This window comes from Arachis hypogaea, chromosome 2, assembly GCF_003086295.3.
Source record: "Arachis hypogaea cultivar Tifrunner chromosome 2, arahy.Tifrunner.gnm2.J5K5, whole genome shotgun sequence".
In the NCBI taxonomy this organism is placed as follows: domain Eukaryota; kingdom Viridiplantae; phylum Streptophyta; class Magnoliopsida; order Fabales; family Fabaceae; genus Arachis; species Arachis hypogaea.
Genome location: NC_092037.1, coordinates 69,508,234 through 69,527,018, shown reverse-complemented (window position 1 = coordinate 69,527,018; position 18,785 = coordinate 69,508,234). Strand labels below are relative to the sequence as shown.

At 33.7% G+C, this 18,785-nt stretch overlaps 2 protein-coding genes across 4 annotated transcripts in view; both read right to left on the bottom strand.

Moving 5' to 3' along the window:
- The window catches only part of LOC112747452 (disease resistance protein At4g27190), a 46,602-nt gene that overhangs the window by 6,676 nt on the left and 21,141 nt on the right, over window positions 1-18,785 (bottom strand). Inside the window, exons 7-11 of one of the 3 annotated variants that reach the window (XM_025795478.3) lie at window positions 17,900-18,154; window positions 17,000-17,716; window positions 15,029-15,850; window positions 13,645-14,382; window positions 195-1,923 (exon numbers count right to left, since the gene is read on the bottom strand). In XM_025795478.3, coding sequence (XP_025651263.1) covers window positions 1,096-1,923; window positions 13,645-14,382; window positions 15,029-15,850; window positions 17,000-17,716; window positions 17,900-18,154 — 3,360 coding nt within the window. In that variant the 3' untranslated portion in view covers window positions 195-1,095. Of the gene's footprint in view, window positions 1-194; window positions 1,924-11,133; window positions 11,373-13,644; window positions 14,383-15,028; window positions 15,851-16,999; window positions 17,717-17,899; window positions 18,155-18,785 lie in introns of those variants that run through there. The other 2 variants (XM_072218605.1, XM_072218606.1) reach the window with 2 other exon arrangements.
- Window positions 8,075-10,830, bottom strand: LOC140179592 (protein FAR-RED IMPAIRED RESPONSE 1-like). Its single transcript, XM_072218610.1, has 4 exons — window positions 10,098-10,830; window positions 9,541-9,944; window positions 8,517-9,451; window positions 8,075-8,431 (listed from the first exon to the last, which is right to left on the bottom strand). Exons 1-4 carry the CDS (start codon window positions 10,778-10,780, stop codon window positions 8,384-8,386), a joined length of 2,070 nt encoding a protein of 689 aa, XP_072074711.1. The 5' UTR covers window positions 10,781-10,830; the 3' UTR covers window positions 8,075-8,383.

Here is an 18,785-nt window from a genome sequence, read left to right as displayed (position 1 = left end):
AAACATCCAAAGCCAAAAAAAAAATCATATTTAAAGTAAAAAATTCAGTTAAACAAAAATCATTTATTGTCCTAGTCTTTTTTTTAAGTATAGTTCTTTTGTCTTATTTGGTTTTAATTAATGCAGATGAAACGTACATACAACATAACATAATAAAACATAGTATCTACAATGTAACTAAGACGAGACATTACCTTTTCAATAGAAAAGAGTGCTTGAGGAATAAGCGCATCATGAATTTCTTTTATCTGATGAGGCTGTTGGAGAACTGAATGGTTGAAAGTAAACATTTGTAGCGCCTCACAGCGATATACATTTAATGTCTTTAATGAAGGGCACTCTAAAGTAAATCTTCCCAAATAGAAACTTTTGAGTTTTTCCAGTTGAAAAAATTTCAAGTAACTCAAGTGAGGAAAGGTAAAGTTGATTTCAGTTGATTCTTTCTCCATTGAAACAATTTCTTCAACTCCACAAGACTCTATATTCAACTTTTCAATATATGGGAGATCAAGGCATACTGAGAGTGGAAATAAATACAACAGACTTTTGCACTCAACAACATCCACTGTGCACAAGTTTTCAAAACTAACAATTTCGCAAGGGTCTGCATTCCATATGTGCCTTAACTTCAGTAAGCTAGACAAGCTTAATTTTTTCAATTTGCTAGCTTGTTTCACCATTGCTCCATTAGACTTCATTTCTTTCACATCAAACAGTGTTACTAATGAATCACAATTCCGTACTTCCAGTTCTTCTAATTCATGAAGAACTTGTAATGTGTTTGACGTAAAAAGAACATTTGATAAAAAGTCACATTTTTGCACCACTAGAGATTTTAAATTGCTAAACAAATTATGATATTCTTTGACATACCAAAAATCTCTCAACTCTGGATAATCAGACAAGGTCAAATGTTTGGATATACAAAATGATACTTGTTCAATAAAATTTAAATATCAGCAGATAGAAAATTAAAAAGAAAAAACATAGTAACAAGAAAAAGTATTGTCAAACAACTTTTAAGCATGTATGTGTGTGGATTTTGTTGCTATAATTTCTCCTTAACTCATTGTCAATGATAGATATAGCAGAAATTTAATTAAAACCATAATTAAGACAAACCTTATCCTCAAACATTTTGTTTATTGTTCCATTCAAATCTTCTATTTGAACTTTTTGAAGATTTGGTGGTCTTGTGTCTCCTATAGAGAAAACTTCCATTCGATGGCATCCTTCCACAAATACATTCTCCAACAGTGGAAATAGAAGGGAGCATTTGCATGAGCAAAACCTACGCAACCTTGGTAAAGACACAAGTTCTAGTGTCTCTAAGCTGGAGAATGCAATTTCTTTGTCTTCCTCATTTTCATTTGCATTCAATATATCTTGTAGGAAATTGCATGATTCAATTTTCATTGTTGTGAGCTTGACAAGACTCTTTGCTGTTGAGCATGTTATCAAATTGATCATTCCATTGCAGTTTACTACCTCCAAATGTGTCAAGCAAGTAAAGGTAACAGAGGAAGGCACCAAGTTTGCCAAACTAGAACACTGAGCAACATCTATCTGTTCAAGATGTTGGAGAACAGGGTCAATTTGAAATCCTTCTTTACATATATGACGAAGGTCATGTAGCTCATTTAGAGTAAGGTTCCTTAGCCGTGTGCTAATTGTGACTTGTCCCTCCTCACTAGCAATGCTTTGATCATGAAATATTTCTACAAAAGAACTCCATTCTACAATTAGTGTCTCCAAATTCTGCGTATTTTCCAAAAACCAATATGGGAATGTGGTGCCTTCTGTTTCAAATTGGATCACTCTAAGAAGTTCAAGTTTGTCGTATTGGTGTTGTGAATACATGCTTTGCAATATAACCTCAACATCATTATTGTTCACTGCCAAAGTATACAAGTTTGGAAGTACCTGTTAAACAAAAAACCAATACAAGTTATCACCCAAATATGATTAGAAATATATAGAAGAGAAAGTTTAGGGAGGAGAAAGTTTAGGGGCTAGCACTTTTATTAAAATCTGGAACTTGCTGGTCCCTTAATACTCTTCTTAAAGAATTTTATATTCCATTAATTATCTTGCGAATATAAATTTAAACAACAAAAAATAAAAACATCTCTAATTATCTAACATGTAATAGTATAATTTGACCATTTAATTTTCTCACTTAGGTATATTTATCTTTCCGGGCCTGCTACACATACAAGTTTACAAGCTTACAAGTTGGCCCAGCCCAAATAGAACTCACGCGCATGAAAAGACATAACATGGTGCGTCAAAATCACGCGCTCAACACTCAAACGGTTACGTATGGCAGACTCTTCTACTTCTTCCACTTCTTCCACTTCTCAAAGCACTTTGAAAACAAGGAAACCCTCCCATTTTCGAGCGAAAATCAAAGTTCAAAATATACAAATCGTTGTTCGAAACCTCCATCAAAACACCATCAAACTCTCCGTGAAGAATCTGAAGAGAAAACAAAGCAACAATACTCAACGTAAGTTCATTAAGATTCCTGTATATTTTACTTTTCTTCTACGTCGTTCTTCTAGGGTTTACTATTATTCTTCCTTCTTTGTTACACTGTTCTAAGTTCTACGTCGTTCTTCTAAGTTCTACGCCGTTCTATGTTGTTGTTCTAACTTCTCCTGCTATTGTTGTTGATTATTGGGGGTTTATTCCGTAGATTGGGGGGTGTATACTGCTTAACCTTGTAATGTGGCTTGATATTGAAACATGGTTGAGTGATATCTGACTAATATCTATATGGATGTATCTGAATAATATCTATGGGTGTATCTCACTGTTATCAATGGGTGTATCTTGCTGATATCTTTGGGTGTATCTGACTCATATATACGGATGTATCTTACTGTTATCAATGGGTGTATCTTATTGTTATTGATGTGTGTATCTGACTCATATATATGGGTGTATCTTACTGATATCTTTGGGTATATTTTTTGTTTCAGAGAAAATGGCAGCAAGAAACCAAACAAAAGACCTTAAGTGTGCCACACATCTCCTGAGTGATAAGTTTAGAAACATGACTGAGGAGAAGAAGGCGATTGTGAGGGATCTCGGATTCGGTGGGTTGATGCACATCCCACCACTAAGGGTGGATCACCAACTCTTAAGGGAGTTGGCAAACAACTTCAAATTTGGGGAGAACAGACTGAAGACAGGATATGGTTCTTTCCAAATAACACCAAAAAAAATAGGTCATGCGCTTGGCATCAATGCAACAGGTAACTAGCTTAAAATTATAGGTGTATATTAAGTTGATGCTTGGGTGTATTTGAACCGACTTGGATACTTTGTTGTCTTCCTTTTTGTAGGAGATCTATTTCCTGAGAAAGTTGAGTATAAGAAACTTTCTGATGATGACAAAATAATTTATAGAAGATTCCAGGGTAAGACCCTCAAAAGTCTTACCGATGAAATGATGGAAATCGGCGTTGGCAATGAAGAGGAACGCCTGATGTTCAAGAGGATATTCATCCTCTACATACAGATGGCATTCCTTTTGCCAACGACGATAAACAAAATATCGCCCGTGCACCTGGCCCCAATTTTTAAGATGGACGGCATATCGGAGAGAAACTGGGGGGCATGTTTTGACCTTCATGGTCAAGGGCATCACAGACTACCAGGAGAAGAAGAAGAAGGCAATTAATGGCTGCCTCTTCACCCTGATGATAATCTACTTTCATCTTTCAAAAAACAAAGGCAAGAACAGGACTGAAAGACCACCAAAGCCCTGGATTGCCAACTGGACTAAGGAGCAGTTGGTGGAAAGAATGATTGCAGAAAGAGAGGAAATTTTGGTAAGTAAACATAATAAGTTGGGTGTATTTTATTTACCTGAATGCTGCTAACTAAAATATCTCATGTTTCAGGGGATTGTGAAGATGGCAGAGACAAGAGAAAAAATGAAAAAAAAGAAAAAAAAAAAAGAAATAAAAAAAACAAAAAAAAGGAAGGCGAGTCCAACATCGTCTTTGGAGATAGAAACTACTGATAGTGACACTTCTACCTCTGAGTCTGAGGCTCAAGAAGACTCAGAGGATTCAGGAAGAAAACACCCCAGCAAAAAGGGAAAAAAGTAAGTACCATACTTGGGTGTAATTTCTTTTTCGAGTTGGGTGTATTTTGTTTGATCACGTTGGGTGTATGTAGTTTATTAAGCAGGGTGTGTTTCGTTTGCTGCGTTGGGTGTATATTGTATATTCAGTTGGGTGTATTTCGTGAATTTATTTGGGTGTATTTTTAGTATGTTCTAAATGATGATTGTTTGCCTTCCAGAATGGACTCCAGAAAAAGAAAGCAGAGGCAAGAGGAGTCAGATTCTGATTCAGAATCTGAATTTGAACCAAGTGATGAGTAATGTCCTGAAATTATTACTCCTTTCTTTTGGCTTCATTATAAAGATTTCGTGTATTAACTGAAGTGTCTATTATTAACTTATAGGAGCGAAGAATCATCACCTGCGGAGAAGGAGAAGAAAAAGAAAAAAACAAAAACAACACCAAAAAAGTAAGCACTTCTTTGGATAATATTCTGTGATAAAATTAATTTTTTATTTCTGATTGGTACTCTTTTTTTTTCACCCAGAACACAACAAAAAAAGAAAAAAGTTGTTGTGGAGGATTCACCTCCTGAAGAAGATCAATACTTTGACGGGTACAGTACCTCGTAAGCTATATTACGGTCTATCATCGTAATTATTTTTGTTAACATCTTATTTTATGAATGTAGTGAGAGATATGAAATATCAAGTGACGAACTCGATGAATGGCTAAGGGAAAATGTTGATAAATCTGCTGCAGAGGGGTATGTCTTGCTGGGCTGTGTATTTGAGATTTTGGTGTGTTTTGTTTGCTAATAATTGTATCTTGTTTCGCAGGGAGAACCAAGCTGACATGCGATCGACAGAAGGTCGCTATGTGTCCTCTGAAACATAAGAAGCTTTATTATTTAATAAAATCTTGTTATTATTTGAGATTTGGATGTATTTTGTGAACCATTTGGGTGTATTTTGTGGATCAAGTTGGATGTATGTTGTTTACTAAGTTGGTATATTTCGTTTGTTTTGTTGGGTGTATATTGTCCATTCGGTTGGTTGTATCTCGTGCATTCATTTGGGTGTATTTTATACCTGTATCTTATTTTGTCTGAATAACATGAAATCTGTTTAGACTACCGGCTGTGAACTTGGGAAGTGATGATCCTTCCTCTCAAGGACGCACAGAACAGAGTAGTGTAAACCAGCCGTCACAGAGCATGTAATTTCTCTTTCAAATAACCGTTACTTTTGTTCTTCTATTACCTTCTACTTCTAATTTTGTATATATATTTTTTTAGAAAAAAAAAGTCCTTTATTATTTTATTCAAGAAAAAAAAGGCAGCAAAAAAAAGCAAAAACTGCAAGTATGTAAGTTCTCAAAAAACAAAGCCCGTCTTCTTTTTGAATTGTTTGGGTGTATTTTTTGACCTTCTTTGGGTGTATTTTAGGTTGATTCCGACTGATTCGAATATGATAGTTGTGAGGGAACAAACACCGTCAGAAGTGCTTGCAGTGTGAGTTTTCCAAGAATATTTCAACCTTATAACCTTATTATTTTCAAATACGTTGTTAACCTTTCATTTTTCTTCTTGTTTAGAGTCCCGATCCAGGTTTTTGTGCCGGCATCCCAAACAACCACTGACACAGATTTCGAACCAACCCCTATGCTACGGATTGAAGGGACTACAGAAACGTAAGAAATAGTATTGGGTGTATATTTGTTTAGAGTTTGGGTGTATATTTGCTAACAGTTTGGGTGTATATTGTTCCTGATCAATTTTTTTTTACGCCATGATTAATTTTGTGTAATTGTGCAGCACTCCTGAACCCCCCAAAGAACTTCAAGAAACCACACCCACGCTTCCCCCAGCTCCAACTAAAATTTAAGTTCATCAGACTAAAATCAATCTTTGCTTATCATCCGTATATTCTTATTCTTACTCTTATTCTTATACATCATGACGCAGTCATCCAGCCGCAGAAGACGCTGCTGCCCTATTGATGATGGCACGGACAACAACCTATGTTCCTAAAACAGATCCAGGGATGCCATCATTCAGCCTTGGATTGACTGATTCAAGCCAGGAGGGGGCGTCAACGCAGGAGACAGAAAGGGAAAAATCTCCAGAAACTGCAAGTATGCTAGAACAATTAGACAGTTTGGTCCAAAAATTAGCAAGCAGTGCGGCGAAGAAAAAAGACGAAAGTCCACAAATTCAGAGGGAGACTGGGGGAGAAAGTTCTGCAAAGTTTGAAACTCCTGGGGGAATAAATCGAATTCCAGATGATATGAAACAAAAGTGCTACATCTGGGGGATGAGACTGAAGGAAGACGCAGATGGAAATACTAACGAGTATGAAGAGATGTGCACTCTGATTGGCCAAGGAGAATATATTTTGATAAGAATGCACCTTGCATCCCTCCAGGTAAAAAGTGATATAGAATCTCAGGTAATATTAGACTAACATTAATGTTTTTACACCAAAGTCAACTGCAATGTTTATTAATATAAAATTGATTTCGGCATATATTTCTAGATTGTATCTGCCATCTGCCTCATCCTAAACCAGAAAAATGAAAAGAGGTTTCAGGAACAAATATATTGTCTCCCCCCCCCCCGATATTGTGGTAAGTGTTACTTCTACGAACTTTGGATGTATTTTTTGTATTGATTTGGGTGTATTGTTTAGGTTCGATTGGGTGTAAGCTGTGTATTTTCGGTATTTCATTTCTTGTTTCGCAATTCTTGCAGAGCATGGCACTTTCGGATCACCCAAAGGGGGAATTCATATCACCGAAAATGAAAAAGGAATTCAGGGTGGAAGCCTACCCGAGTTTCATTCCCTTCATAGATAGAAAAAAATTAACTTCGCATCCATATGTAAGTTTTCGTTTGCTAAATTTGTTAGTTCGCTTATTTACTTATATGCCAAATAAAATAACACACTGTTGAAATGTGGCAATCCTTCAGATTTTTGCTCCTGTTTGCCACTCGGGGCATTGGTGGTTATGGCTGATAAATAGAACAAAGCGGAAATGTCAAATACTTGACCCGCTACACAAAAAAGCTCCAAGCGATGAGAGAAAGGACATTAATAAATTCACTGTAAGTTGCCTCTGTCTTCTTTACTTTAATAGATAGGTCTATTTCGTTAGTTGTGTTGGTTGTATATTGTGCATTCCGTTGGGTGTATCTTGTCCATTCATTCGGGTGTATTACTGATTTGTTTTGGTATTTAAGGGATATGTATTTTCAAGATTGATAACATATGCCGGTGGGGAACCTCTGGAGAAAGGGGAGAACGAGAAGAAAATTAAAGCATCATATGTTAAAATATCAGGCCAAAAAACAAGGTATAAATTTGTGACTCTGAACATTAAACTTTCCTAAATGAGATTTGTAATTTATTTTCTTCGTTTTCAGCTATGACTGCGCTATCTACGTAATGAAGTGGCTTGAGTTAATTGAGCCGAAAAACATTAAAAAGGGGAAGTATGAATGGGATAATTGGCCACAGGTAACTGTCTTTAGAACTATATAACTCTGTATTACTTTACTGAATTAATATTTCTGTTTAAACATAACATACTTTTTAATTGTAGGAGGAGGTGGACCACTATAGAGTGGAGTATGCTTCCCGGATACTATTCAGTGAGATGAATAAACAGAGAGATCGGGCAACTAGAGAGAGTAGTGCTATAAGGCTGTCGAAGCCATCCTCTGTATTATTGAGTCCGTTTTATTAGATTAATTCTGCTGATATAGAAACTGGGTAATCCAACTGCTGGGTAGTTTGTAAATTGAACAAATGATTTAAATATTTGCCATTTATCAACAACTTCTATTCCATGTATATTTCTTCCCATAGTTAAACTATCTGTGCTGGTAAACTGCCTGTGATGTATTCAAAAGCTGTATTACAGGTGGTAAAATATGAAGCAAAAAATCAAGGCATATATAAACGTAAATTATAAACTGTTACACCCAACGCAAGTCTAATAATACACCCAAGATTGAATAAAATATACACCCAACTGTCTGTGCTGTATTCAAAATGTATGAATTACATGTACTAAAAGATGAAGAAAAACATCAAATGAAATATACGCCCATAACCTGCAAATTTTTACAGCTTTTGTTCTATATGTATCTATATATGTGTCTATATGTAAATTGTGAATTAACAAAAATACACCCAAAAAGAACAATGCTTTTACACCCATATTCTATAAAACTATACACCCAAAGAGTTATCCCCTGCTGCTGGTACCCTGAACTGATAATTTATAACGTGTCCTTGATATTAGCTGCAATTTGAATGCGCCGCTGATGTAGCATCAAACAGGTTTATCTGAATATAACACTCACACATTAGCTAAACTATTAACGAGAAAAATAAACTCAATCGCCACAAATTTAAAGAACATTACTTTTACCTCGCTTAAAACTTTCATCTTCTTCTTCTTTGTGGCATTTGCAATTTGTTTCTCCAGCTTTGAACCTAGCATGTTTTTTGGACGTCCTCTTGTTCGAATCCTTGGCGGGCTTTGAAGCTCGTTAACGGATTCCAAGTTGGCATCTTCGTGGGATAAAGAAGATGTCCCCTTCCTTTTGGCTTTTAATGCTTCCATCTCGGCCATGGCGTTATCGTATGCACGGTGCAGAATTGCAGTCAGCTCCTCCGATTCGGAGGCAAATTCGCAAATATTTTGCGAACGAAAAACCAATTGGTCGAACCTCTTGCTTCTTGGCTCCATTAGTGGCTCGTCGTGGCTGCTCTTGATGTGTGTGTGTCGCCTCTTTACCTTCTTGCTCCATCGTTCCAGTATATATCTAGGGGACACTTGGCTTACTTGTTCGAAGCTTAACACGCTTAGTGCGTGACGGCACAGTATCCTTCTCGACTCGAATAATAAGCATTGGCATTTTACCTCGGCTGCAACTAAGTCGTAGGTAACAGCGAACTTGTTGAATATTGAGCTGGAAACTTGTTCTCCAACTTCGTATATTGAATAGCCTAGAGCGGAATTCTTTAATCTGGTGATGCAATTCGCCTTTCCTCTGAATTGCGCTTGGACTTCCCTAAACTTTGCATGAGTGTACGCATTTTGAAACTGAGCTTTAATGGAGGATTTGGTTGAACACGGTATGACCGTATGAAAATCTGCAGCATCTGATTCTCTCTCTGCTTGCTCCCTGCTTCCGAGGCAATTATCGTATTGTTTGACGAACTGAATAAGCGAGCTGTTCCGGGTGATGTACTTGTTAAAAAATGAATGCATGCTCTCGCTCCTTTGTGTGCTTCTCATCCCTGCCCAGAAGTGGTGATCCAGATAGATAGGAACCCATATGTGACGGTCTTCGTACAGATCTGCATAATACACCCAAACACAGACTGTAAAATACACCCGAGAGAACATACAATTTACACCTCTGCTGCAGATTTTAAAAACACATTACCTGAAAGCCACTTGTTGTCCGCAAGACCAAAATTCAGCAGAAAATCGTTCCAATTCCTATCGAATGAGTCTTTGCTATGAGAGTTCCAAACAACATGGCTCATTTCTTGTTCGATATTGGCATGTCCCTTGTACCCGTTTAATTTGCTTGGAATCTTCTTCATGATGTGCCAAATACACCAGCGGTGAACTGTTGTTGGCATACAGGCCTCTAAAGCCCTTTTCATTGATGCGCACTGATCGGTGAGAAACCCTTTCGGAGCGTTTCCTCCCATGCAACGAAGCCAGCATTGAAATAACCATTTGAATGATTCAATTTCTTCGTTCTTCATCAAAGAGCATCCGAGAAGTGTTGATTGACCGTGGTGATTCACCCCGACAAAAGAACCACAGACCAAATTATACCTGAAACAAATTACCATGGTCCAGAATGCAAAATCATTAGGTACACCCCAACAAATGCTTCGAATACACCCAATGAAACATCCAATATACACCTCTGCCGCGGATTCGTAAAAATAAATTAATTTAGCATCATAAACAGGGACAGTTTGTTACCTGTTTGTATTGTAGGTGGTGTCGAATGAAATGACGTCTCCGAAATACTCAAAGGCGGCTCTACTTCTTGCATCGGCCCAAAAAGCCAGCTTAATCGATTGATCCTCCTCGAGTTCGAGCTCAAAAAAGAAATTTGGATTCTTCTCTTTCATTCTTAAGAAATATTTCCCGAATTCCTTTGCATCTTCTTGTTCGGAAACATTCCGCACTTCCCTGGTAATGTAATTCCTCACGTCCTTTTCGATAAAATTTAACTCGCAGTGACCCCCGGCAGCCGCAACAAATGATTGGTAGGTTTTGCTTGATCTGATACCGGCCTCCTCGTTATTCTCTATCGTACGACGAATGGACATGCTTAGTTCCCTGTGCTGTTTGAGCATCTCTGCTTTGCTTGGACAGCAGGGGTGTGAATGATCCAGCACAACTTTTGAAATGATCCAAGCACCGACATCCTTCAATGTGTGTATATAAATTCTTGCAGGACAGTTTAAACCGGCTGTCGGATTGGTCTTCTCGGTCGGAGATATTTTAGATTTCCATTTTCCCTCTCTGCTACATGTAATCAATTGATTCTTAATCTCGTTTCCCTTCCTATTTGTGCACCGAACTCTTGTAGAGAAACCTGCAGCCTTGGCGTAGTTCCTGTAAAATTTTCCAGCATCTTCAAGGGTGGTAAAGGTCATTCAGACCTTCGGAACAAGCTCGTCATCAACAACCGAGAGAGGCTGCACAATACACCGTGTCAGAACTGTGAATACACCCATAGATATGATTCACATACACCCAATCATATCTAATATGATACACCCGAACCGCAACAACTCAACTACAGAATGACCTTTAAAGCCATAAACTGTAAATACACAGGCTACAGAATACACCATGTCAAAAACTAAAAACACACCCAATCATGTCTGATATAATACACCTGAACAACAACAACTCAATTAAAATAACAAAAAACCAGTAAAGTGTAGATACACCCACACTTCTAGCTAAAATACACCCAAGAAGAATTGATCTATACCCGAGCGTCTGCTATAAATTCCAGGTAATTAATCACAACTAATACATTGAATCGACAAATTCATGTTAACGTGTTACTTTCACAGTCAATGTTCAGCAATTTTTCAACTACACAATGCTATACAAAATACTGAAAGAAAATTCATACTAATCCTATGTAAATCAAACCTCAGGAACTTCGTTAGATTCAAATTCATAATCCACTTCGCCTGGATTCAGCTGACAATCTGAGGTTGAATGATCCATTATCTTCAAAACGAGTTCAAACTTTGATTTCAGAAAACAACAAATCAAAATAGAAAACGAAGCTCGAGTTGCAGAGAGAGAAAAAGGTAACGTAAACGAAGAACATACCAGTGAGAAAAGGAGAGGAAAAGAACGATGGAGAAGAAGGAGAAAAGACGCGCGAGAAGAAGAACAACCAAATCTCAAAATATCGAAAACGAAGAAGGAAACAAATATTTTAAATTTGGTAGTTAGATATACGCGGAATGTTATATAGCGCGTGTAATCAACGTACGTAGAGCAGCGCGTATTTTGATTTTATTGTTTAATGAACTTATAAGGCATACAAGCCCTAATGACTTGTATGCAGAGCTTTTCCCTTATTTTTTCACACTCTTTCACTATTATCATATACAATGCTTCTATATGCATCAATGCAAAAAACAAAAAAAAATGTCATATTTCAATAATATACTATACATATGACAAAATAATTTCGGATTTTCGGTATTAGAAATTGTAAACCATAAAAACTACAAATTACATAAAATATTCTTAAAAAGGACGTGTCACGTGTGTAAAGGTAAGCAAAAATAATACCGAATGATAAATGACATTTAATTATTTGACACGAATGCATTTCAATGGATTACATGTAACTAAATCTATAATAATGAATATTTGAATTTATTTTGATGTATTTATCGTGTAAGTCATTTTACAGAATCCTTTAATAATATATTTTCTTGTGGATGATTATTCCCCAAGTAATTGTCTAATGTAAATGTAAAACTCGTTTATACTAATGATACATGATTGAAATTAAATTCTTAATGTATTTCGTATAATTTCTTTTATTGCATAAAGCTATTTATGTTGAGCATTAGCTTTAGGGCCCAACTTTTTATATATTACAGATTTTTATATAAAATACGAGAATATTTAGTTATTTTAGTATTTTATACTGTTATAGTAGTAGTATAATATTTAGTTATATTATAAATTTGTTTTTAAATTATGTAAAGATGTTTTGAAATATTTTTTTTAATTATATAAAGATAAAACATACTGATATTTTATAATAAAAAAATATTTTTAATTATATAAAGCCAAAAACGTCACTGGTGTTATGTAATAAAACTTTTTTTAATTATATAAAGATAAAATATCACTGATGTTTTATAAAAAAAAAAATTAAAAATCCATAACCGTATATAACACATAGTAGGGGTATTTCTGGAGAATTCAGAATTCACTCCTAGTAGCACAACACAGAAAGAAAAAAGGGGTAGTTTTAATGGGATATTAGGAAAGAGAGAACAAAAAGTCAGATATGAAACATTACATGCTCACCAAATAAAAGATGTAAAAAATGATTACTAGATTTCGAGTTAAACCATTTTATTTTCTTTAATGTTACATAACATTTACAATACTATGCATAATTAGATTTTTAATTATTTTTAGTTTCTACCATACCTAATAATATATTTGTACATTTTTATACACGTTATTCGAATTAATGTATAGATTAATGGTTAAATTATTTTGCTAGACTTTATAAATTCATTGAATTTGTAATTAACTCCTTAGACTTTAAAAGTTTTAATTCTAATTGGTTTCTATACCAATTTTTTAATTTGTAGTCCTTATTATTCTAAAAATATTTAACTTACAGACTATGCTGAGACATATTTACTAATAGTGTGAAATGTTTAAAAATATTTTTTTGTAACGTTTACTATTTATTAATAAGAAACTAATTACACACCAACAGGAGTTGATCCACGTCACAAGTGACTTGGATTCGCTTAAGCAGGTCTTCGGGATTAATCGGAATGAAGCCCCGAATATCGAGCGAGCAACCCAAAAAAAAATTAAAATCTAATTACAAATTTAAAATTAATATAAAGACCTAATTAAAAATTATTAAAATATAAGAATCTAATTATAAATATGAAAAAAATATAAAGACTAACAAATTAATTTAGCCTAAAATAAATTAGGAGATCTAGATTTTATCTTCATGGACTTGGTAACAAAAGCTATTTAGCATGTATAGAGTGTGCTAGATAAAAATAAAAATAAAAGATATTCCCAATCATCAATTTTGAAAATATTGTTCTATGAATGAGAGCTATACTACTGTCTCAGAGAAAAATCTTTGTGCAACAATACAAGGGTTCCTAGAAGAGTTGGTTTTATTTATTTTTTTAAAAAAATTAATACTGATTTTAAGAAAAAAAATCAACATGTGAAAAAACAGAATCTAAGATGAAATATTAACTGTCCATACCTCTTCAACTGGGAAAAGAGGTTGATGCATTGGGATAGAAATTTTATCATCCGTAGCTCGCTCTTGGCAACTGAGATAGGTTGTCTGAAATAGCCTCAATTTTGGACAGTTGACCACAAACAAATCTATCAAAGATTTACATTGAATAGAATAGATGCTAGAAAAGAATGTCCTCAGTTTAAGCAACTTTTGTAGCCACAAGGTCCTTAAATGAGGAAACACAAATTTAATCATCTCCCTTGTCTGTCTTTTATTATCAACTATCTCCTCAATCCCACATCTTGATACTACAAGGCCTTCAAGTTGGGCCATATCAATAGCTACAGAGAGTGGAAAGAGACTTTTTAAGCTTGGACAATCCATAACAGAGACTTGACATAGATTCTGAAAGCTCAAAGTTGTGTTGGGATCTTCCTTCCAAATATGCTTCAAATTTGGAAGACTGCAAAGAATTAACTTTTTCAAAAGAGAACATTTCTTTGCCACAATTTCTTCCGCAAATGTTTCTTTCACAATATCAAACACCGCCATTAAAGAATTACAGTCTCTTACATCTAGTTCTTCTAAATTCACAAGCGCATCTATTAAATTTGGATAAAAGAGCACATCGGTTAAAAACTCACAATTGTGAACCACTAACTTCTTCAAATTGTTGAATATATTGCTCCGAAGTTGACCATACCATAACTCTTTTAGCTCAGGATATTTTGATAGATTTAAATCCTTGAAACTACGTACCTGTGTACATTCAGTAGAGTTTGTAAATTTATAATTGTGTAAGCAAACACTACTTGTATTTGATGATACTATTCTCTTTTTTTAATTATTAAGCTATATTTTTTAAAAAGAATATCAAATAGAAAATACAAACACACGACATGCCACACTAAGAATGCAAATTCAAAATGGCCAAACTGTTATGTATTTCCAAGTTTAATCAAGTTATACTTTTGACCTTTTGTTTAGATGGTTGGAAATGACGAGAACAAGAACATAAATAATGACCATTATTCTTATTTATATAATTTCAATATGTTCATGTAAAAAAATGTGAGCATCGAATACATCATCTTCTAATAATTTATATCATTAAAAAATAAATTTTTAATATTCGTGTAAAAGAGAAAAAAAGGTCCCCTTTAAAATTCAATGTTAATATATTTTTTTTCCAGACATGTTAATGCGATTTAGAACAAGGATTTATGCCCCTGACTTTATTCTGTCTTTTTCCCTTTCATTTTGGCAAAAAAAGGGGTAAATAATAGGTAGCCTTCAGTTCTGGTTTCTTATTTAAAGCCACAGATATTATACAACAAACTTAGCCATTTTGCATCCAATCTAGAAAAAGAAGCAAATTAAATTCAATTAGTAAAATAAAGCATACCTCATCTTCAAACATGTTTTTTATGGTGCCATTCAAATTTCCTTTCCAAGAAAATTCTTTACTATTCTCTGATGTTTGTACTTTTTGAAGCATTGGTGTGCTTGTTGTGTTCCCCTCAGAGAAGTACATCATGCGAGCACATTCTCTAACTAGTACCTCATGCAACAATGGGAACCTTAGAAAGCACTTTTGGGAGCAAAACCTACCGAGTCCTGGTAAACAATCCAACACCAAAGTTTCCAAACAGAAAAATATGATGTCATTTGTCATCTCTTCTCCCTCTTTGGATATTATTTCCTCAAGTGAATCACATTGTGTTACCTTCATTCCTATGAGCTTGGTTAGACTTCTTGCTGTAGGAGGTGAAAGTAAGTTTATCATACTATTGCAATTTACTACCTCAAGATCGGTCAAATAGCAAAAGCTAACAGAGGAAGGAACCAGGTTTTTCAAACTTGAACATCCATCAACATATAAACATTCAAGAAGCTCAAGAACTGGGTCAATTTGCAGTCCTTCTTCACATATATGTTGAAGATTTGGTAATTGATGCAGTGTTAACTGTTGGAGTTTTGCACATTTCTTTTTCTCTCCAAATCTTTTATCTTGAAATATCTTCTTAAAGGAACTCCACTCAACGCCTAGCGATTTCAAACTGCATATATTCTGCAAAACCTGATTGGGAAAAGTAGAACCTTCGTCCTCATACATACACAGACTAAGAGATGATATTTTGTTGAAGAAGCGACCTATATTTTGGGATTGAAATATCTTGGTAGCATCCTTTTCGTCTATTCTCAAGTGTTCCAAATTAGGAATTACCTTGAACATATACAAAACAGAATTTACATTTACAATAAGATACTATTTTCAATGTCCTTTAAAAAAATAATAAAGAAAGAAAATCTAGCGTTTATTAATTCGTAGTAATTAGTAATCTTAAAATGTTAGTCTGTCTCGTAATTTGTAAAAAAGAATAAAGACAACATTTAAAAAAAAACGAAAGAAGAGAATAAAGAGCACAAATCTACTGTGTTTATTCACATCGTAGACTTCAAATTTGCTACTATAATTTCCATTTCGTTTCTAGAATTCTTTTTTTTTTAAAAGCAATTTCGTTTTTAAAATTTGGAATTGTGCCAAAATACTTTAAATCCTCAATTCTATACCAATAATTACCAACGAACTATTCAAATAATTAATTGCATATATAAAGAATTTAATTTCTAACATTTTTCTTGTAACATTTTGTAACTTAACTTTTGTACATATATTTCATATTTTTCACTTAATCAAATTTCATTTTACCTTAAATTAATATTTTAAACCTATAAAATCTTCAATTTTTATTTTATTTTTATTATTTTCTTTCAATAAAATTTAAAAATTGTCTAAATTAGTACAATAACATTATCACGTCAATATTTAACTTGCTTTTTCATAGTTTAAGAATGCTCTTGACTGCAAGAACAAGAATAATAATTTTTTAAGGACTAAAACCAAAAAGAAAAAGTATGAATGTTATTTTGACCAAAAACTTTATATTTAACCATTTTTAATATGATTTGTTTCAAAATTAACACTGACTCTAGTTCTCATGCTTGAGAATGCTATTTTGGAAAGGAGAAAAATTATGTGTTCTTAGACATAACGGTACCAATGCAATTTTTCAATGTACAATGTAATAATGAATCTTTAAAAAAAATTATAAATTAAAAACAGAACCATGTTTATATGCATTGGACTTTCATGCAAATTGATATATGTAGTAATATAAAAAAGGAAAAGTCTAAGGGACCAGCAATTTTATTACATTTTGGCCAGCATGTAACCAGCAGAGAGAGAAAAGTGAGCCATTGGATGAAATTTCACACCAATCTCACACCATCAAATCATCATTGATGGGTAATTGATGGCTACCAATTACAAATATTGCTGGCCCCCTAGCATTGTTCTATAAAAAAAGTATACCTGTTCAGCTACCAACTGTTGCTCCGTTGAAACAATGTATGCTTGATCAGGAAGCTTTTGATGGCCACTTGTAGAAAGGGTTCTGTACAAATTTAATTTCACACATAGTGTAACATCTAATTTTCTCAAAGATGGACATGTTAATGTGTGATTTCCTGCATAGAACCCTTTGAGATTATATAACCTCCAAAGCAACAAAGTGTTTAAATGGTTAAACTCAAAGGAAGTAGTTGAGACCGTCGGTTCATCCTTCAATGCAACAATTTCCTTCATGTTTCCACACCATTTAATTGAAAGTTCTTTAAGATGCGAGCAACTTGTGGCTACTGAACATGGAAATACAAATTCCAAGTTTTCGCAGGTCTCTACATATATTTCCTCTAGATTGCAAAAGCAAAGAGTTCCTTCAGGATCCTTGCTCCATATTTGTTTTAGCTTTGGCAATTTTTTTAGAGTAATTTTTTTAAGTTGTGTTCGTTCTGTATTACAATTTTCATCAGAACTCAGTTGAAATATCTCTTCTACTGAAACACAATCGATAACCATTAATGCCTCTAGATCATTATATGCTTTCTGCATCGAAGAAGGAAAAATTACTCTAATTTTCTCACAATTGTTGACTTGTAATGTCTTCACTTTAGAAAATTCTTTGTACCATATCTTCTTCAAACTCTTCATGTCCTTTAAGATAATTGTTTGCAATTTGGAGAATCGAACCTATCATTCAAAAATTTAAAAACCATACATAACTTCTATCATTATACTATTAACAAAGAATAAGCAATAAAAGAAGTTACTAGTGAAAAAATATACGATGTCTATTTGATACATAGTATTGGAACAAAAGTCCAATTCTTTTTTTTTTTTTCCAAAACAATAGTTACCATTTAGTTATCATACCTCTTCTAGCGTGATAATATTGTTGTCCCTGTCTACCGGATCTATTATCTCCTCCATTAGATGGCATTCACTTATTTCAAGCTTTATGAGGTTGGAAAAACTCTCCACCATAGTAGAAGAGAACAAATACTTTGGACCATCACAATTTTCAACAATCAAATTTGTCAATTTGTAAAAAGAGTGTCGATTATCCTTCCAAATTTTGCTCAAATTGAGTGAGCTCAACTTCAAAGTGTCCAAATTAGGAAATGCAACCTACGTGAAATATAAAAATGTTAACAAAAGCTTAAAGAAAGATTATAAAAACCTTTGCATTCAATGCTATTTCAAAATTTGTAGGGGTTATGTAATAAACTAATAATTGAAAAGAAATGCAACAAAATAAAATTAATAAAAGTAGCTAAGAAATAACTAAAACAAGTAAATGAATTGTGATAAAAACAAAAAAAAAAAAATCGCATACCTACGGTACAAGGAAAATGAGAATTTTCTATGATCATTTAAAATATGATTTTAGTACCCATAAAAAGTACTTAGTAGTATTCATGACGATCAATAATTATTTTACTATAATTTTAAAAAATGTTTTAAGCTATTCTCTCACACACACATAAGTGAAATGCATTTTCAATTTTATTGAATTGAATACATAGTTATTATAAATTTGGTTCATGATTGATGATTGTATATTTTCTTGACATTAAAATTAACTTAATATGCTATATAGAAATATAATAAAAAAATATTAACAAAAAAATTATATTTTTATCTTAAAAAATTAATATAAATATATTTATTAGTTTACAGAGTATAACAAGTTAACAACTAAGCAAAATGGTCTTCCAATCTTTTAGAAGTCAGAAGATACCACTTAATAGTTAATACT

Bases quoted from the DNA above. Each gene is read 5' to 3' on its own strand.
- LOC140179592 (XM_072218610.1), bottom strand. From the start codon at position 10,780: ATGACCTTTACCACCCTTGAAGATGCTGGAAAATTTTACAGGAACTAC. The intron at 9,945-10,097 runs GTAACAAACTGT...AATTTGTTTCAG, and splicing joins ACCACCTACAATACAAACAG to GTATAATTTGGTCTGTGGTT. The intron at 8,432-8,516 runs GTAAAAGTAATG...TGTTATATTCAG, and splicing joins AGATGAAAGTTTTAAGCGAG to ATAAACCTGTTTGATGCTAC.